Genomic DNA, 21,359 nt, shown 5'->3' on the forward strand with positions numbered 1-21,359 from the left:
TTTCAAAACCCTGCAGCACTCAGTAAACAGGGATTCAGGTTACATGACTTTGCATATGGAGGAAAGGTGAGACAAGAAAGATTTGAAGATTAATTTCTTAGAAATGGAGAGGAAAAAAAAAGTCAGGAAACCTGGAAAATGGCCAGGAGGATAGAGAAAAGCAACATTTACCATCCTGGCCAAGCAAAGAATGTGAGTCTCTCTCTTTCATTTCTTTTTACTCATTCACTTAGATACAACAAGCTTGCAGCAAGCACCATCTTTGCCAGGGCTCCGTGCATCTGATAATGCCACTACTGAGTCAGCACTGGTCATCATCACAGGCCAGACTGGCAAGATACCAATCTCAGATCTGTTCTCATCTCTTTGAATTATTGGAGCACATCAACAAAAAGAGCTGCTATAGTAAAACTATTTGATGTGATTTGTTTGGATGATCAGCAAGACTTTGAAAAACTCCAGCTGCAGAAAGTGATTGGTGAAAAAGAGCAGATGACCTGCGAGACAAAGTAGATGCAGCATTTATGTAGCAGGAGTAAGTGGCCAGTTCTCCTTACACCAAGGGTTAACAACTGAGTGTCCCAAGGCTCAAAGCAGCATGACTGATGTAACTGGGGATGAACAGTGAAGAGCAGCATCTGCAGATGATGCAAAATGTTCCAGTTCAAAGGCTGTATCAGTGGCTGGTCTGTGTTCTGCAAGCCCTGGTCAACCTGAAGACAGGCATTTGTGTTTGGACCACCACAGGAACACTTCTGAGTAGAGATGATTTTTCCTCCAGTAAGGTGCTAGCAGATGTAGAGAGCAAGAGCAATAGGATGAATGTCATGCTGAGTTCTGGCCTTCACAGAGACTGTCCTGGAGACCCCTGTGGCCCACAGATCTGATCAGGGCCAAGGAGAAGTTCCCTTGCCTGGAGGTGACTGCTTTGTACTGGCAGGTGTACAGGACAGCACAGACATTAATGCAAATCAATCACGTGGTAGTAAGCCCTGCTCCCACCTGCCATCCTCCTCCACTGCATGTCTGTCAGGAACCACTGCCACCGCAGCCTGCAGCAGTGTGGGTACCCTCAGGGACAGCACATTGGGTCTGAATAGCACCAGGCTCTGGAACCAGTTCTGCATCCCAAAATAAACCACTCAAACTCTGCGCCAGGCTGCTTTGAAAAGTACATACTACTTCTCCCTGTCATCAGCTCCGCCATCACTTCAGGGAACATTTCACCCCTGATTTCATCACTGCCACCTAGTTTGTATCCCTAAGGTAAGCTTGGAGCTGCCCTCTGCATGGAGAAATCCTGGGCTGGCTGCAGGCCCTCAGCACAAAGCTATGGTAGTGCAGGCACAACTCGCTGTCTCTGCGTGACCCGGACTGCAGATTACTTCCAAACATGACTGCCATTCATCTGAGGTGCCCAACACCACTGCTTTTAGAGGAGCCAGGAAAGGTTTTGAAGATGCTGCAAATAGCTGAGAGCATCAGTCCTCCTACAGCACTGAGGCACAGGCTCAGTGTGACAGAGCTAAGTGAGGAGTAACAACAAAACGAGGACAAACTGTCAAGAAAACCACGTATTTTGCACCACTGGGAACAAATGCATGAACAGCCAAAACCCAGAGAGACTCTACCTCAAAAGCTACTGGGCCTGGACCCCCAAGGAGAGGCAACAGCTGTGCTTTGCCCTTGCTGTGTGACTCATGTGGGGGTACATCCATCACCACAACAAAACCCAGCAAAGCCCCCACTAGGTGACTGTGGTGTGGAATTTTCCCTGTCTGTGGGCACGGGGCAATGGCAGCGCCTGCATGATGCTGGCAGGAACACGTGTGCTGCAGTCAGCACGAGTGTCCCTTCCCAACGCTGCACGGCACGTCGCACGATGCCCGAGCACGTGCCAGCCCATGCGTGGCCCGGGCTGCCTCCTCTCCGCTGGGAGCCAGCTGGTCACGCATGAATTCCGTGAAGCTGCTGGCCACAGCATCTGCTCTTGATCGCTCAAAATGCTCTCTATGGGAAAGCCTCACGTAGCTCCTCATTCTTCATGCCAGGCACAAGGCAGGCTCATCGGAGATGCCGCAAAGTGCAGCAGGACGGAGCTGGGGATCTTTCCAGATGCCCTGGATTTAGTGTAGCGACTGTGCCACCTTGTGCCAGCAACATCTACAAATGCAGTTTAATCTCCTGCTTCTCAGATTTTAAAACCACGGTGCTCTCAGTCTGACTTTTCTCTAATGAGGCCAACCGGGGCCCTGTTTCTCCTCTCTGGCATGGTCCTTTACTTCCTCCAGGCAAAAGAGGGTCTGTCCAAGGGTGTGCCCTCACCTCCTGGCCTGCAGGCTCTGTGCTGCACATCAATTTAGTCCAGCTCTGACCTCTTCTCTGCCTCTTGCAAATCAGACAATCACACTGACTAGAGATGATATAGATGTAAATAAGAGATATATGATACAGCAAACTGGTTCTGTAGTCCTAGTAATAATGAGGACGTTTTACAACTGGTCCACTTCTGGGGCCATTTGGGTTTTTTCCAAACACTTGTTCTTATTCAGCCAGGTGCAATGAGACCTGTGTAGGAAAAAGAAATGTGAGTCTTCATAAAAACAGCCCTTTTCTGACTCTGCTCATTGTTTAGAAAAGGCTGCAGGATTCACAGAGAACAGACAACTGAGAAAAAATTCATTGTGTTGCTCCAAGCTGCCAAGTGCATAAGCAGGAGAAAGCCGGGGCCTGTGATTTTCCTCCTGGACCTGCTGAGATGGAGGTGGGAGACCCATGGATAGGAAGACATCTCTACACATGTGGAGAGGAGACGCCAGTGTGGTTCTAGGACTGAAGACTTTGATCCAGCACCAAACATTTGGCCTTCACAATGCCCAGGAAGAAATCTGAGCGTACTGTGGGTGTAGAGAACAGATACCTACATGGAAGCTGTGGCATTATATAGTTCTTTTATTTGATGGAAAAAAGTAGTAGAATAACTAGTGTCTACAAGCTGAGGCCAGACAACTTCTACCTAGAAGCCATGTTCACATCTTTACCCTGGAGGGCAACTGATTGCTGGGACATACTCCCATGAGATATGGCAAGGTTGATCACTGCTTCTGCTCAAGGGCAGTTGGACTTCCATGAAAACTGAGGGCTTGTGCTTGACAAAGTGAAACCCGATATCCCTCATTGCCTGTGGGCTGCAGGAGGCAGTCTAAGAGTATTAAAATACAAGTTTACATTTTACAAGTCTACGGATGCTCTACAATACTGAAATGCTAATGTAACCTGTGTCTATCCCGAACATCCTACAGAGCAGTCTGTGGGAGCTTGGACTGGCCAGAGGGCAGCTGCTGTGCTGGTGAGGTAAGAAATAGAAGACATTTCAGCAAGGGAGAGCTGTGCAGTGCACGGAGAGCAGCCAGGTGTCCCATCACCGACAGCAGCACCTGAGAGCAGAAATAAGCCTGTGGGCACCCACATCTGGCTCTACTCTGTAACAGGCACACAGAAGGTGGATTTGAATTCCTTTTCGTAAAGTGCCTCTGTTTAAATCTTGGCCCTCCTAGGCCATCCCAAAGCTAGTGAAGCCAGTGGCAAGACTCAGTGAAAAAGGGGTCAAACATACATAGGACAAGAACAAAGATAGATGTAGGCAAGACACAACTGTAAGTTTGGGGTTATTCCAGCTATGAATCCTGGTCTGTTGGGAGATCCTGGGTCTCACTGCCGATGAAGTAGGACCTCAGTAGAGCTTGACACCCTCTGCATGACAGACTGTGATTGTTTGTGACACATTTAAAGGGGTTTTCAAATGGAAGACATGAAGAACCATTTCAAAAAAAAAAAACAACCCAAGTTACTTCACACCTCCCCTCTTCTCCTGTGGACTTTTCATCACGCTTCAGAGGGACTCAAGAGCACCAAACCAGTGCCACTGGAGGCAACAACAGAGGGAAGGACAGGAGGAATACAGGAGGAGCTGAAGAGGGCAGCCATGCATTACACCCTTCTCTTGCCTTTTGCATTCCCCAAGGTCCTGGCAAAGAAGCAGGAGTAGGGAGAACAGCAAAGGTGTGCTCAGAGCAAAAAACAGATCAAGACAAGGAAACCCAATCAAAGTAACACAGCCTCCAAGACTCAAGCATTGCACAAAAGGAGGGTCAGAAGTAAGCTAGGCTCTTAAAGGCAGAGATGACACCAAAACAGGGTAAGAGCAGAATACAGGAGGGCAAAGAGTAAAAGTCGATCCCTCTACAGGAGGAGGAGAAAAGGAGGAAGGGTAAGGAGGAGAAAGAAGGTTATATTTTCTGGATTTGGGGTTTGGATACTTGATTCTGATTTTTTTCTTTTTTGCATTTTTTTCATAAAGGATCTCACACCTGATATTCCTCGTTCCATCCATTGTGGTTCACCAAGGGCAATGAAGAAATTCTCCTGCCTTTCGTATTCCTCCTCATCTACTATCTTAACCCTTATGGTCTTCCTGTAGGGACAACAAGAGAGACAACCATGTACAGCGGTTCAGCTGGCTGGAGGCGAGGCAGCAGCAGCGGCGGCAGCGGCGGCGTGGTGGGCTCCTGGCACACAGCCCCTTCCCGCTGGGGCGGTGTGCGTTGGCCTGCCTGTCGGACACAGCATCCTCGCAGCGGCTCCTTGGGAGCAGGGGTGTTAGGGGCAGAGGGGGCTGGCAAGGGAGTGAGGAGGCAGGGAAAAGTGGGAGGAGGACCTTGCTGATGGTTAGTGGAAGGTGGCTTCTGCAGCGCATTTTTTTCAGTGTCAGATGGTAATGGAAAGGGTATCAGTTGCCTGAAAAGCATCAGGGACCACCACCCTGAGCTACCCACTGCATTTTAGCTGGAAGACCAATTTTTTTCTTACCATTAATAATAAATACAGTAATAATATCCTCACGATTAATAATAAATCTGCAAAGACTCGGGCTGGGAACCCGAGGAGAAGAGAGAGACACATTCCCCAGTGCACTGAGGTAGGTCTCTGCCAGTGGCTACAGCTCTACCAGCTGCTAAGGAGGCTGATGGTTCTAACTCCCATTTTTAAAATGGCACATCTTATTGCTTTCTCTTCTTGATAGTATCTACCCATCCTCCTGTCCTGTTCCTCAAATGAGGATGCAGTCTTCCCAGAGGATGGACAGCTTTGCTCACAGGGGACACCACAGGCCAGTGCCTCCAAGGCTCAAAAGGAAATGCCCTGGGCACTTGAGCAAGTCTAGCCTCTTTCCCCTGAGGCCAGCTTATCTAGCCCCCTCCACTCTCCCTGCAATGCACACAGCTGATGCGAGCCCCCAGGCAAACCAAAGCAGGCCCTGGCTCTTCCTTGCCCTCAGCTCCTGCTCCCAGAGTTCCTCTGTGACAATCAGCCTTTGCCCACTGCTTCTCAGAAGCCACAGACCTGCCAGGCCTCAATTCCTGTGTTTTTCTAACATGGGTCTGACTGGAACAACCCATAGGACCAGGGCTGGGGGATGATCTCCTGAGATGCTGGATGTGTTTCTAGCCAGCATCTTCCCACTGATACTACAAAATTTGCTTGGGCCCTCCAGTGAGGGTGGCAGAAGGTTCCTATCAAGTCACCACAGAAATATGGACAAGCAGGACTGCTCTCCATCCTTCTCTCTCTCCTCCCCTTGCCACTTTGCCTCTCAGCAGCCCCAGCACCACTCCCCATGCCACCCCATGGGTACCATGTGACACGGTGTGCGTGCACAGCAGTGTTTAGGGCAGAGCAGTTGGAAACAGAGAGACATCAGAGGAAGAGGAAGAGAAGAGGAGGAAGGAGATGGAAGAGAGGAGGAAAGAACGTTAATGTTAGTCTGCAGGGCCAGTACTACACCTTTCTGTAAACTCATATCCACCATGCGGGGGCTCATCAGCTCAATGAAGAAATTCTTGGTTTTTTCATACTCCTCATCATCAATTACCTTGATGTGAACTGTTTTGCTGTGGATGGAAAAATAATAAGGGTCATAAAGGGGAGAGGGGAACAGAGAAGCAAAAGTCAAGGAAGGACGGAGTTAAATGGGTACATTAGAAAGTCAAAGTTTTCTCACCCACTGAACAAACTCAACATGGCCCTTTGAGAAAGGCTAAAGTCTCCCTTCTGCAAGCGACACTGGCCAATTTTCTGTTTAACCCAAAGGCAGAATGGCAGGCCAAACTACAAAGTGAAGTTAGACAAAAACAATCCCCCAGCAAACTGGCTCAGGGCTCAGCCTGTGGGCAGTGAGGTCTGATGGCCAGCAGAGAAGCAGGCTTCCCTCACCCTTTTACCCCTGTGCACACACACACACACACTAGCAGCCACACAAGCACACACACCCTGCTGGCACCATGCTGCTTCCTCAGCTTCATTGGCCTGCTCTGTGAAGTGCTGGCTGCTGGAGCTGCTGGACCAGCTGGGCAGCAGATCCTGTGTTTCTTCTGTAGCAAATTTCTTACAAGTTCTTGTACCATTTTGTAGGAAAAGGAGAGCTGACTATGTCATGGTTTCCTTCACAACAAATACATGCCTTATGCAGAGGTTACTGTCCCACAACTTTCACACCCAAAGAGAACAAGAGAAATAAGTCAAAGACTCCCAACCCACTGCCTCCTTACAGACAGGCTGCACTGACTGTTGCAAGCTCAAAATGATCCCTCCACTCCCCTCATTCCCCAATGGCTGCAAAGGTTCATGCAGTCACATCCCTCACTTGTGACTGAAGACATTGGTGCTTTCATTCCAAGGTGGTATAAACCCCTCTTAAATACAACATTGTTTGCACGTGTAACTCCTCTGAATGGGTATTCACTTGCCATCTTGGGGCTCCTGGAATTCTAGTTGACCCCAACCCCAAGCTGGAACTGCATTTTTAAACCAGAAGTCAGTTCCACATAAAAAGTGTTTCCCTTACCTCAAAACAATTACCCCTCCTGCCAGTGAAAAGATCCCCTGCTTCCCACTGCTCTGTACCCACACATGGCCCTGTAACAACAATTTCCTCTTTCTTCCTGCCCATCCTTAGCAGTCAGATCAGGCCCAGGTGCATGTTGTGCACAATCAGTCTTGACTGGCAATGGGAAGGAAGAGAAAAGCAGGACTGGCAATCACAATCAACGGCAATCTGGAAAGATGTGCCTAAATTCACATCTCTGTGTGCCTCAGCCTGTAGCCTTTGCAATTAAATCCCATATCTTTGATCCCACAGTGCTTCAGAGAACAAGTGGTCCAGCCCTGCACCCTAGGGGTGCTTTGATCTCCACCCTGAGGATGCTGCCATGGCCAGCAGCTTCTGGAAAATCAGCATTTCAGCACAGAATAGGAAAATCATCACTGCAGCTTGCTACTGATATCAATAATGACCACAGAATCATTTGACCCTCAAGTCAATTCCTCCTGCACTCCAGCTGTGGAAATCCTGTTCCCTGTGCTGACACTGGTCTTGATCTTGGCCCCAACCCTTCTCTTTCAAATGATGGCATAGGGGTAGAAGTGGAGTTTGGATAATGTCTGCCTATCCATCAGTGCAGGAATATGCAAGAAAAATCACCTCCAATTCTTCTTTCTCAGCTAAATCAGTTTTATTTTTCCAGTGCTTGCTCTACCCATACCCTGCACCAATGCCAGCAAAGCCTCCTTTCCTTTCTCTAGACTCCTTCAATCTCTCCTAATCCAGCCTGAAAGATTTTAAAAGGTATTTCTCTGGTGTAAATGTTGCTGCTCTGCTAAGACTTCATCATGATGATTTTTTTGTTTCATTTTTGTTGGAGATGTTGAATTTGGCTTTTGAACCAGATTTTATCTGGGCCCCTGATACTTTGCAAAGCTTGTTCAATTTGCTGAGTTAAACCTACAGCTGATTCATAGCTCTGATCTTTTCCTTGCTCATTACTACAAAACAGAAGGTGGGATTTTCCAAAGCAGACAGTGCTTCCTAGACGTGGGTTGCTTTTAAAAATCCTTTTCATAAGTACCATTGCTTATTTTTTTTCCATTCTAGGAGCTTTGAAATAATCAGTATTGCTTGTCTGCAAAAATTTGGAAAAAACACCACTGACCTTTCTTCTTGGGGGTCAGCTTATATACTGTGACAAAGCTATTCTAAGGCTTTGTACAGTTAATATTATGTATGCAAACCATTTGACCTTCCCTTCCCTTCCCTTCCCTTCCCTTCCCTTCCCTTCCCTTCCCTTCCCTTCCCTTCCCTTCCCTTCCCTTCCCTTCCCTTCCCTTCCCTTCCCTTCCCTTCCCTTCCCTTCCCTTCCCTTCCCTTCCCTTCCCTTCCCTTCCCTTCCCTTCCCTTCCCTTCCCTTCCCCCCACTGCATGTACACTTTGTTAAGTACAAGGAGGTCTATACGCCTTACCAAGTAGTTCCACAGGGCCAAGACTTCCTTAGAATAGTCTTTGTTTTAATGTAAAAAAACAGTTCAAGAAAGAGAAAGAAGAGTTGCTGGGGATCCCTAGAAGCTAGCATGGCAAAGTGCTGGCTTTGCAAAAGCAGGTCCCCTCAAGTCAGGAACACAAACCTTCTGGGCTCCTAAACCACCTCAGCTCTGCTGCAAACTGGACCATTACCACACACTCAAGCATCAGGTGGTTTTTCCAAAAAGAGAGTCTGAATTTGGTTACCAATACAGTAACTTCCTGGTTCCCTCCTTTGCTACAAGCTTTTAAGGAGAAAAGAACCTTTTACCCAGTTCTGAAACAAGAGGGGAAGGACACATCAAAGCAACAGGACAAAACCACTGGTGCCCTGCATGGACATAGGCTGAGCCTTGCAGCCCCTCTCCCCATCTGACTGAATCCCAAAGGAGGGGGTGCCTGACCTCTCCAGCTTTGCTGAGAGGTGGTGAGTGCCCAGCAGGTCCTCCACCCCATTAAAGCCTTGGGGACACAGCAGGAGCCCGGAGGTGATGCTTGGGGAGCCAGGTGTGGTGGGATGGGGGTGATGGGAGCCAAACTGCAGCCACTGCAAGCTCTTGCTCCAGGGTTAGGGTGTTGCCAGACCTCCCTGCGCAAGGAGGAAAGGAGCAGGGCAGAAGTTGGCAAGGACTGTCCAGTGACACAGGGAGGTGGGCGAGGGGCCACAGACCCAGTGCCACATAATGGGGAGCGGTTAACCTTTCCCTGGGATTTTGTGGCAGAGGGAAGAGCAGCATCCCTGCTCCCAGGCCGCTCTGCAGCCTGCACAGATGGGGGCACAGCGCTGGGCTTGCTCCCTTGAGGGGAAGTGTCCTTCTCTCGGCTGGCTGCTCCCGTGACTGTCACCACAGAAAGGTCAGTGCTGATGGAGGGGAGTTTGTGGTGGCCCATCAGGCCACCCCTCCCAGTCCACTGTGGCTGGTGAGGGCTGCCCTTTCCCCTGCTCTGCAGCTTCCCTACCTCTGTGAGCATTTTGCTCGTCTCCAGGCCTATGAAAGCAACCATAAATACAGCTGCGTCCTGAGCTGTCATAAATTGTCTGAAGGCCAAAACACAGATTGCTCCCACACAATCTCATCTCTCACCTACAGCCACACTGAGAGCTGCGTCCTCAGAAGGCATGAAGAATGGAGGAGATGGATGGAGAGAAGGGCTGGAGTGTAACGCTGCCCTGGGAGGACATCACGTTAATGCGAGAGATGTGACAGAAGGACACCGAGAGGCAGAGAGCGTGTGGGAGCGGGAGGCTTGGGAACATTTTGCTGCAAGAACATCATGACAGCTTCTTGAAATTAATGGAGGCAGAGGTGGGCACGAGAGGGGCTGGCTGTGCAGCAGCCCTGATGGGCATGCTCACCACCATGGGAAGCAAGGAATCTGAAGCCTACCTTGCTCAGCTGAGCAGCTTTCATTCCCCAGCTTCTGGCCACTTCAGATTGGGAAAGGAGGACACTTTCCCCATTCTCTCTGACAGTTTAACTGGGGCCAAGACACACCTCAGACAGCTCAAAAGCAGAGAACAACAGAGACCATCCAAAAGCCTCTCATGGCAGCAAGGAGCCACTCTGCCAGAACTAAGCCACAGCACAGTCCAATCTCAACACCTGCATGACTACAGTGATGGGAAGGGCTCTTTAATTCAGGGCTCGGTGCAGCTTTCAGGACACTGAGCAATGCTTTCAATTTGGTTGTGACATAGCAAGGCAAGCCAAAAGCCAGCACTCCCAGGGAACACCTGGCCATACAGAAGTCAGGATAGCTGCTCACTTGCTTCTTTTTCTCTGAGGTCTTTGCAAGTTGCCACTCAATAGCCTTCAGATGAGGTTCTGCTTTCAACATACACTTAGAAACAACCACTGGTTTTAAAAGTCAGGGATGGAAAAGCTCCTCTGGGGAGCAACATTAAGAATGAGATTTTCCTGAGTAAGCAACAGAAGATGAAATGAATAGACATCGATCTTCTCCTAAAGGACTTTGTGTACATGATGTTGCTAAATTCCCCATCTGGGAAGTACAGAGGATAATCTATAAAATCATTTTATTTGACAACACGTCCACTTCCAACACATAAGGCAACAACTGAATGGTTATTTGATTAATGTGCTAGAAAATACTGAGTATCTCTTTGTGTAGAGACTCTCATTTGCAGGAATTATTGCTGAGAAGGTTAAGAGGATGTGTCTGTATGGGTCTGTGTGACTTTGGAATGTGAAACTCTAAAAACAATGCAAGTCAGGAGATGTCACACAGTGTATACCACTGAAACAGTCAGGGCTGTGCAAGGGCACATTTTAGAGTCCCTGATGGGATGCTATTAGCCAGAATAAAAAGCAGTCAGGACAGCAAGGTAAACATCCCTGGGGCAGTGAGATGTACCAGGAGATGTTCAGTAACTCATTAATGTGAGTCATTAGTACAAACACCTTGGGTCAAGCCATTCTGTTCTTGACACATCCCGATAAACCCAAACCTTCATCTGATTTGCTGTGGGTGCAGGTTCCTGCAGCGTGAAGTGCAAAGCATGTTGTACCAGTCTGACTCTTCCCCAGAGCTCTGCGCTGGTTTGGGATTTCACTGTGAAGCTGCAGATAGGGCCCAGCTACTGTGCTAGAAGACCTCATAGAGCAGTCACAGTATCATAGAATATGCTGAGTTGGAAGGGACCCACCAGGCTCATTGAGTCCAGTTCCTGGTCCTGGGCAGGATACCCCAACAATCACACCATGTGCCTGAGAGCACTGTCCAGATGCTTGAACTCTGTCAGGTTTGGTGCTGTGACCACTTCCCTGGGGAACCTTTCCTGTGCTCAACCACCCTCTGGGTGAAAAACCTTTTCCTGATATCCAACCTAAACCTCCCCTGATGCAGTTTCATGTGTTTTCCTCAAGTCCTGCCACTGGTTACAAGACTGAAGAGATCAGTACCTGACGCTTCCCCTCGTGAGGATGCTGAAGACCACAATGAGGTCTCCCCTCAGTCTCCTGCAGGCTGAACAGACCAAGTGACCTCAGCCACTCCTCACATGGCTCCAGAGCCTTCACCATCCTCGTGGCCCTTCTTTGGGCACTCTGTAATTGCTTAATGCCTTTTTTATATTGTGGTGCCCAAAACTGCACACAAGACTCAAGGTGATGCCATCCAGTGAAGAGCATAGCAGGACAATCACCTGCTTTGACTGGCTGGCAATGCTGTGTGCTTGAGGCAAACCAGAAGGGATTAAATAAGGTTATAAATAGTGAGGATCTGTCTTTGCCCAATTCACTGGGAGGTGGGTATTTAACATAACCATGTGAGAGTACTCACAGGAAAGGTGAAGAAGCCAGCAAAAGAAGCCTGATTTGATACCCAGGGTCATATGAAGTGTGCATCAATAACCCAGAGTAACAAACAGAGCAATTTTGAAGGAAAGAATTATGCTGTCACATAGCACAGAAAAAGACAGGAAGTGTTTGAAGGGCAGAATCATTAGATCCAAAAGAAGATTCACTAAACTCACCAAGGAGATGCTGAATGATCTTAATTTCAAGAGAAAATAATGGTAATTTAAGAACCAATCCAGATTATGACTAAGGCAGGTTGCACTTTGGTCTTAAGATGATGTTTACAAAATAAGATTTTTTGATAACCATAGAGACTATGGGGAGGGGAGTGTGACAGGTTGTCAAGAATTCAGCTGCAGCCACTGGCAACAGTCAGTTTGTTCTAGCAGAAAGGTCAGAACTGAAGGTGTCTCTAAGGTCAGATTAGATGTTGGTACCAATTAACTAAGCAGGTGCCAACAGGATAGATGAACTGTCAGAACACAGTTTCAGGCAGATCACTGATGTGCATGTTGCTGTTTGAGATACAGAAGAACTGGTGCACTTCTGTAGGGCACCTCCTCTTCCTTGCTAAAGTCTATTTACTTCATGAGGGAACTAAAAGACCTCAGAAAATATGTCTGCAAACAACTATCATCCTCCCTCTGGGCAGAGCCATTTCCACCAAGCCATTCCTGACAAGTAGGTGCTGCCCAGCTACTTTCTAATAGCCACATTACAAAGATGGTTTTCTGGATGATTTTCCTATATTTCAACTCTTTACCCATAGAAAGTCCTTTGTAATGTCCACCCAGACTGACAAGGCAGGAGTGGGAAGAAGCCTCTGGCACTGCCCCTTGCGTCCCTGCTGTTCCTCCTACACAGGCAGAGTCTGAGACTGGCCCAGGAGACCCAGAGCCCTTCTGCAAGCCTCTATCCCTGCCACACATGCAGCACACAAGGGATCTCTGCTCCACTCCTGCAAGGGCCAGGGCCAGAAACATCCAGCTCTGCTGTGGCAGCTCACAGGCAGGGGAGGAAAGGTTCACTGGAGAAGACACTGTGCAAGAAGCAGCTGTACCCCGAGGTGGAGACAATGACCCCAGTCAACTTGTGTGACCCCTCCTGCCCACCTCCCAGGACTGTGTGGGACAATGTGCAGGACCACCAGGAGCTCAGAGGTTCTGCCTGCCTGCCTGTTAGCAGTATAATTTGTTCAAATCACACCAGATCTCCTAAGGCATAAAGGAGGAAATATTGACACAGAAAGGCTTCTTCCCTTTGTGTGTTCCTCACGTAATCTTGGCTAATTAGTAAATTGGCTCATGCTTCAATTAGAACTATTGAAAATGCTTTAGTAGCTGACACATGATAATTAAAGGGACATAGCCAAGACTAAGAGCTGTATTTTTTAGTCTTTACCTGTATAAGAAAACTTTAAAGTGTTACAACTAAAAGATTTATAGTGATAGCCACTAAAAAAATAAATCCAAAATAAAAAGAATATTAAAAATTGTCTGTTATGGTTTCTCCATCCTAGATGACAACACTAAAGGGGTTTCTTTGTCTTTCTGGTCATCTTCATTTTTCAATTTGTGCACAGCAGCCCAGCTCTCGCTTCCCACTGCCACCCAAGACTGCCAAGAGACATGAAATGCTGCCAAATTCACATGACAATGTTTCACACCTACTTTGTACCAGTGCAAATAACTGTACCAGCAATGAGAAACCAGAGCTGCTAAGTTGCAAGTGAGTCCATTCAGCACTTCCATGCCATTAAAAAAAAAAAAAAAAAAAAAAAAAAAAAAAAAAAAAAAAAAATCCTTAAGTGCCTAATAAATTCAGGGCAACTCAAGAGATGTGGTAAATCCATGTACCAGCCACAGGAATCACCACTGGAGCTAGTGAATGGAAAATTCACTCCACTCTCAAGTCTCACACTCAGCTTGGAAGCCCTGAAACACCAAAAAATGCTCCATGAGCTTCCATAATGCAGTCAGCCCTGCCAGACAAGATATCCAAAGCACTCTATATTTCACTTTGTTCAAACATGATAAAATGCTCTAATACACGGAGTTCTTCAAGGAAAGATGTCACAGTTTGTTTTTAAGAATTTCTGCAAAAAAGGGAAAATCAGAGTTTGTTAAACCCCCCTTCTCTCAGCTGAGTCCATGTTGCTGACCAGCTGAGCTATTTAAGTTAGGTTATACAAGCACAGCCCAGCCCCCCAGATTTTCTTTTCCTTATTCAGTTCAATGAAGCTACTTGGGTTTGAATATTGAAGCTATGTGTATAGACTCATGCGGGCCCTTGTCTGGCCTGCTCCAAGTCAGCTTCTCCTTGCTTACCCTATGAGACTTGATGGTTCAGGGCCAGGGGAGAGCAGACAAAATTTCAACAGCCCGTGGAGCTATTTGTTGAGGTCTGTACAGTAAGTACATGTCTTGTACAAGCAATAATTCAATTTGGCAGCCCATGAAACCAGACAGTTGAGGTGGGTATCAGCCTGATGTAGGTGCAAAGCAGAGCCAGGGCCCCGGGCATAGACATTTCACCCCTCCCTATCTTGGGCAGGTTCCCAGGGGAACAGCTTCACTGAGGAGATTCTATGCCCTTTTTTTCTCTTGGAAAGGAATTTCAGAAGGAGCAAAACTTCAACCACAACCATACTGAGGGGAGGGAGGAAGGGAGGAATGGAGGGATGGACAGAGGGAAGGACAGAAGAAGGAAGAGAGGAAGAGAAGAGCAGGAAGGAAAGCAGCCAGGAAGGAAGGACATTTATTCCTTACTAAAGGTCTTTGAATTTTACTGCTTCCATCTGAGTCCGATGTACCACAACAAACACCTATGATATAAAAATGCATCATGGCTATCAATGGTGAAAAAAAAAAAGTACTAGAGATCTTTTGTTTACTCTAGAGAATGGCTCCAAAGCTTGACAGGGTGCAGAACTGGGAGTGCCCAGTTCAGGATAGGCTGGACTACCTCAAAGCCTCTTGAGATGTTCTAAGCAAACACAAAATGGGGATTCAGCTGGAAGTGACCCCCCTGACCCACCACAGTATTTCTGAATTCCACCTGCAAGACAGACACTTGTCATTGGCTGGTATTGGCAGATCAGTGCTTCAAGCTGTCGCCCTTAGTTTTAGACTTTTTGCTGAAGGCATGTAGATTTGGAAGCTATATTTAGATGTCTTCTCTATTCTTCAGCAACAGGGTTGCCATGGAGATGCTGGTGAGGATGTGAAGGTGGGGACGGAGTGGGGGAGGAAGTTGAGGAATGAGAAATACTAGATTCAAAACAATCCTCACCAGTCTGGGAAGGTTTTAGATTCCTCCTAGGGCAAACACTGCTGCAGCCTGTGTAGCCGAAATGAGCCCCTGGCATTGCCTGATGGCATGACCCTGCCTCAGTGCTTTGTCACGGCTGGTTTGAAGAGACACAAGGGGCTGGCCTTCAAGCAGTGCTCCTTTGGGAGGGTGTGGTCCCCTTGACCTGAGCTTGCCAAAAACAGAACTCTGGAACCTCCATGAATGTCTTGCTGCTTCACAAGTTTATACTGACTCCATACTTGGTTAGTTCCTGCCATAGCTGGGGTGGCTTTGTCTCTGCTGCCAACAGTAGAGGCAGACAAGGTGCTGCAGCTGGGGACAGAGCTGCCCAAGTCTACCCAGAAGCATGGGCAGGGGCATGCTAGCACTCTAGCGACAAACAACCCAGCACAGGAGCTAGGCTGTGGTGGTAGTGCGGACTACAGGCAGGGATTACAGGTCCTTGATCTCTGCCTGCCAGGCACATCCACATTGCCTGGGCTGACACCAGCTGCAGGCACAGACAGATATGCAGATTCATACCTACAACATTGCTCTTCCCAGCAGAAACAACAAACGTAAGACTAAGGGCTCCTCCTAACATGGCTGTTCAAGACTGTACTACAATTACTACACTGCTGATGTCCAGGCATTAGAAAGAGAAATTACATGTTGATAGAATTTCCTTGCTAAAAGTTTAGGGCTTGACATACTTCAGTGATCTCAGACCTAGGGGGAGGTTAACAAAGCTTGGGGAGAAGCATGTGCTACTGATAGTGGACACAAAGAATGCAGGATTTCCAGACCACAAGGACATTTGGCAGAAATCCCAAGATAAAGAAGAAACGAATAAAGCCAACTCAGCAACTTTGCTGAAATCGTCTCTGACTGGGCAAAAGGTCATTTTGACAAGAGTAGATTGCGACCATCACTCATGAAGTACCGACTCAGGAAACCGATGGACTCAAAAGAAGAGAAAGACTGAGCATGTGGACTAATTAGCATGAGAAGGGATGAAAAGCTGGTAGACCAGAGGACTGAAATAATTTAAACAACAGACAACAGAATACTAATTAATAAGAGCACTAATATGCAATTAATTCATTAATAAGAGCAGTAATATGGAACTTGTAGCCAATGAACCTCAATGCCTTTGTCTGCTAAAGCGTATACATAGTGAAAAGTTTTGACAGTCCTTGTGCTAACTTTGTGGATTTGTCACCCAGCACACCTTTCTGAACAGAACTGTAAATCAGACAAATACCTCGATTCTGTGTGTGGATCAGCCTTTTACATACCAGGTGAAAGAACTTGTTTGGGACAACAATGGCAGTAAAATTTGGCTTTTCAAGAAAGGTCAGGATAGTCGCCCCAGTTCCCAACAAGGAAGCTGGCATATCTCAACACCCCACTCTTTTCTGGCTCCTGCATGTGACAGCATCCATAGATTTCAGTGCACAAAGCACATCAAAAAGGGTGGAGAGCAAAGCCAACTTTCCCATCACAAATGCCTCTGAAAACCAGTCTTGCAAGTCCCTCTGTCCCCTCCCTCACCCTGCTCTTCCCACACACACCCACGCAGACGGTGCTTTCAGCTCTGCAGGACAGCACTCAGCCCAGCCACTGGAGTTGCACTACATCCAAAGCAGCAAGGCAGCAAACTGTAGGAAATTAATGAGCTGCAAACAACGCTGTGCAGCTGCCAGCCTGAAACGAGCCCGCTCTGCACACTGCAGATACAATTATTATATATGAACAAAAGGAGCTGGAGACAGAGCTGGGGTGCTTTGGCTCTGGTCACAGGCTTCTTGTGACCAAGATAAGGGGCAGCACAATGAATTGACACAGCCAAATCTAAGTTGCATATCCAATCATTAACATAGAGCCACGATACCGCATCTTTATCCAAGGCTCTGTGCATTTGATGGGACTCAGAGTTCTCTTCTGTAGCACTGAAAATAGGGCAAGGGATACTCAGTTACACCATTTCATTTCACTCTTTGGGGCTGTTTTATTTCTGTTTCTTACAGAATAAAAACACACTGGGAAAACCAAACAGGGTCATTTTCTGAATTTCCAGGAACTCATGCCTTGGGAGAAGCTGCAGATTCCCAGAAGGAGGCCAGCCCTGCTGGGCTTTTACTTTCAGAATCCAGAGCTTTGCACCATTAAAAAAACACCTCCTTATTCATAAACTGAATGGAAATCACATCATCAGCCAGCTTTGCAGTGAACCAGAGTGATTCAGAAGGGTTAAATCTAGGAGCAGTGCAACCCTCAAGCCTCAGTTGATGACCCAGCTTCAGTTCACAGAGAGATTGGCTGCTGCACTGCCTCCCTGCCTTGCTACAGCCCGGCCCTGTGCAGGACAGCCTGGCTCAGCCAGGCAGGGGAGTGCTGCGCACTGGCAGGACCCCATCAAACAGACCAAGAATGCCATGGCCTGCACAGCATTCACCCACGCAGGTCTCCTATAGATTCGTGGAATGACCTGGGTTGGAAGGGACCTTAAGGATCATCTATTTCCAACCTTCCTGACATGGACAGGGACGCCTTTCACTAGGCCATGTTGCTCAGAGCTCCAGTCTGGCCTTCAACACCTCCAGGGATGGGGCATCCACATGTTCTCGGGGCAACTTGTTCCAGTGCCCCACCCTCATAACAAAGAACTTCCTTCTAATATCTCATCTAAACCTACTCTCTCTCAGTTTGAATCCATTCACCCTTGTTCTGTCTCTACATGCTCTTGTAAAAAGTCCCTCTCATCTTTCTCATAGGTTCCCTTCAGCTACTGGTACTGGAAGGCCACCATTAGGTCACCTCAAAGCCTTCTCTTTTCCAGGATGAGCAATCCCAGTTCTCTCAGCCTTTCCTCACAGTAGAGATGCTCTGTCCACCTCTAATCATCTTGGTGGCTTCCTCTGGACTCACTCCAACAGGTCCTTGTCCTTCTTCTGCTGGGGACCCCAGAGCTGATGCAGCCCTGCAGGTGGGCTCTCACCAGGGCAGAGCAGAGGGGCAGAATCCCCTCCCTGGCCCTGCTGCCCACACTGCTTTGGATCCAGCCCAGAACACGTTTGGCTCTCTAGGCTGGGAGTGCCCATTGCCTCTCATGCACCAGCACGACCCAGGCCTTGGCAGGGCTGCTCTTGATCTGGTTTTGGCTAAGCTGCTAAATGACCCACATGAGAGACAGCTTAAACTCCTCCTGGGGTCCCTGGCTGACAAGCAAGAATCTTCTATCTTCTCTATGTTGTGGCAAGAGGCCCTTCACCCATCCTAAACATTTAGCCTACCCTCATTCCAACATGCCCCTCAACCCTTGTTCCTGTTCTTGCTGTCTAAACCCTCCCACTACAACCCTTTCAATACCTCAAACATTAATAAATGACGCTCTGTCTTCTCCCTTCCAAGTTTTGAGAACACCACTGAACAACTCTATGACTTGACTGGTCCTGTCAAAGACCAGCCACATTCCTGATGCCCTCTGGCATATATCAAACATGACTAAATGTTGGCTTTGTAGGCTGGTCTCACATACTGGTCTCTCCATCTGCAGCTGGAACTGCAATTAATGAGAAAAAATCACTCTCAGCCCTGGTCTGATACCTAGCTTGGTGGCAGGTGCAGCACCCTTCATCAGTAAACATGCCCTCAGGGGTTCAGCAATGTGACACAACTGCTCTAAAGGCTAAAACCTCATAAAGAATTCTAGGATTAACCCCTTGTGGTGTCAGAGGAAGAAGGGCTGTTGTTTAATAGGCTCTCTCTTTGCCCTCCCAGCCCATTTATTTTAAAAAAGTAATGCCATGTCTCAATCAGGAATTTTGCCCATTATGGGACCTAGAAAACTTTTTAGGACTTGAAATCCCAAGTTAAAGATCTTCTGAAGAGAAATAAAAAGGTGCAACTGAGGTTTTTTGAGCTGATTTTGATTTTTTTCTGAAAGGAGGTCCCATCCCAGCTCTCTGCCCAGCCAGAACACAATTGAATTGCAATGCCATTGGTGCCTGAGCATCGTTTCCTCCCTGCTCCAGCCTCTGCTTTCTTCCAGCTCATTTCACATGTGCCCTGCAGTGAGTGTCAGTGCTCTTACAAGGAAACTGCTATACGCCAGAGAGACTGTCAGGAGTAGGAGCCTTCTGCTCTGTCTGTTTACCAGGGTGTCTGTCTGTGTTTATCAATGGCATATTCTGTTTTTCAGAGGCTGTCCCTTGCTCCTTGCCATCACATTGCCCCATGCTTCCTTTGCCACCCTAGAAAGGCAGTGGAGTAAAATATATGCTGAGAAATAAACTGCACATGTTAAAAGCCCTTCAAACTGATGCCAATCAGCCACAAACCAGACCTGAAAGTGCAACTCATTCATCTGAGGTTCTCCCCTGGCTTCTCACCTGTGGATAGACTGCACTTATCTTTGCTCTCCAGAAGCAGAGCTGAAGCAGGGAGGATATCAAAGACTTGCCTGGCTTCGCAGGCAGCAATCAACTGGAGCAGACGGGAATGAAACACACAAGTGAGATTCCCCCTCGCTGCTGGCTCCCCAGGCACTTGCCTGGCCTTCCTGTCACCAGGGAACACCCCTGCACCCAGGGCTGCTGCTGGAGTGGCACTGGCTCCAGGCTGCAGCACAGCAGCTCTTTCTGTCCATCTGCAGAATCACTGCTGCCAGGGCCCAACAAGGAGTGCCCTGGGCTCTCCCGGTACCAGTGTGTGCCCTTCTGGGTTGGTGAGTGCTGCCAAGCAGGAGCTTACCAGGCTGGGTCTTTGAAACCAGAGTCAGGCTCTGAGCAAGGGTCAGAGGAAATAATTTAGGGTTTTCTGAAGAGTCCACTTTCACATGAGCTGTGCAAGACTCACAATCACAATACCGAATCAAAAGAAATGAAGCTGCCTGGGTAAAACAGCTTGGCCTAATCTCATGGCAAGACTGAAGATGAGTTGCATCTCCTACAACGGTAAAGGAGTCCCTGCGAACTCCTGTAAACATTTTTCAGGTCCTAATGTTGAGAAGGGTCTATGGAGCCAGCCTTGAAGCTGGAAATAACTCCCCGTGAAGGACTCAGAGATGGTCTACAGCCAGAGACAGCTTGCTGCAACAAAAGCTGGCTCTGTCAGGCACACTTGCCTACAGGCAACCAGGTCACATCCCACTTCCAGCAAATTAGAAATAATGCTGGGTTTGGTGGTTTGGTTTTTTTGAGGTTGTTGTTGTTTTCTTTTTTGGTGTTGTTATTAAACATTTATTTACCAGTTGGTGCCTCCTGCAGAGACAGGCATTTGGAGATCTGCAACTAGAAAAAGGACAAAAAAAGGCTACTAATGATATTGCCATCTCTTTAAAAAGCAATGGTAGTAACAGTCCCTACTAGCCCTTGGAGCTTCACATACGACTCCGCTCTGACTCCACTCTGACAGAGTGTGACTGTACAGGATAGCAGCATTGGGCTCTGATTAATTTCAGCCTAGCTGCTTCAGATCAAATTTTCACAGCCTCCAACGAAAGACATGGTTTTTATTAGAGGCAAGGGTTATTAGTTTACAGTCAAGCTGGATTCCTTCCTTCTCATGCCTCAGCACAAATAATAACAGTTTTTCAGGCTAAACTGGCCATCTGTGAGGCCCACTGAAGACTGAAAGATTGCCCAGGTGTAATTCAGGATAAATATCTGATTTTTGGAACATTCAGCACTGCTGGGATTCAGTGCTGAGAGAGAGAGAGAGGACCTAGCTCCATGCTTTGAGTCAAGAAAGCCTGATAGTGCAGAGACACTAAAACCTCTTTTTTTGTCTTCTACTTCCAGCAACTCTGATTTGAAATTATGAGGAAAGAATATGTGAGGCAGTTTGGAGGTTTTCTTTGATTTTTTTTAATAGTGCTTTTTTGTTTTGGTTTGGGTTTTTGGTGTGTGTTTGTATGTTGCTTTTACAGTAAGAGCAGCTTTCAGATCGTTCAGTGTCATCTTTGTCAAAAAGGGAGATGGGTTCAAATCCTGTCCTTCCAAAAATGGATTTAGGCAAAACTGCGCCCAAGATTAGATACACCGTGAGCATCTCTGACACCATCTAGCTCTATTTTCTTCTTTTGGGGGCAATGCACTTAGATGTGACATTGTTTTCCCCAAAATGTACATGGCTAGGAGTGCAGTGATGTTCTTCAGTTGTGTACTGACAAGCTTCTTCCTACCCCTCCAGGTGTTAAGGTTTTGCTCAAGTCAAGAGAGATTTATTATCTTTAGTCTAATCTAAAGAGAGCCTCATTCTCTGGAGCCCCTGGCAGAACTATGCCACCACCCTAAAGCTTGCTTGGCCATTAAGCCAAACTCCGCATGCTG

At 47.6% G+C, this 21,359-nt stretch overlaps 1 protein-coding gene across 6 annotated transcripts in view; it reads right to left on the bottom strand.

Annotated features, from left to right (window-relative positions):
• SLC8A3 (solute carrier family 8 member A3) overlaps positions 1–21,359 on the bottom strand; it is a 111,706-nt gene that overhangs the window by 16,690 nt on the left and 73,657 nt on the right. For 3 of the 6 annotated variants that reach the window (XM_053980671.1, XM_053980670.1, XM_053980668.1), the window contains exon 3: positions 4,371–4,474. In XM_053980671.1, coding sequence (XP_053836646.1) covers positions 4,371–4,474 — 104 coding nt within the window. Of the gene's footprint in view, positions 1–4,370; positions 4,475–5,844; positions 5,952–21,359 lie in introns of all 6 variants that reach the window. The other 3 variants (XM_053980669.1, XM_053980667.1, XM_053980672.1) reach the window with 1 other exon arrangement.

Source organism: Vidua macroura, chromosome 6 (assembly GCF_024509145.1).
Source record: "Vidua macroura isolate BioBank_ID:100142 chromosome 6, ASM2450914v1, whole genome shotgun sequence".
NCBI classification, from domain to species: Eukaryota; Metazoa; Chordata; class Aves; order Passeriformes; family Viduidae; genus Vidua; species Vidua macroura.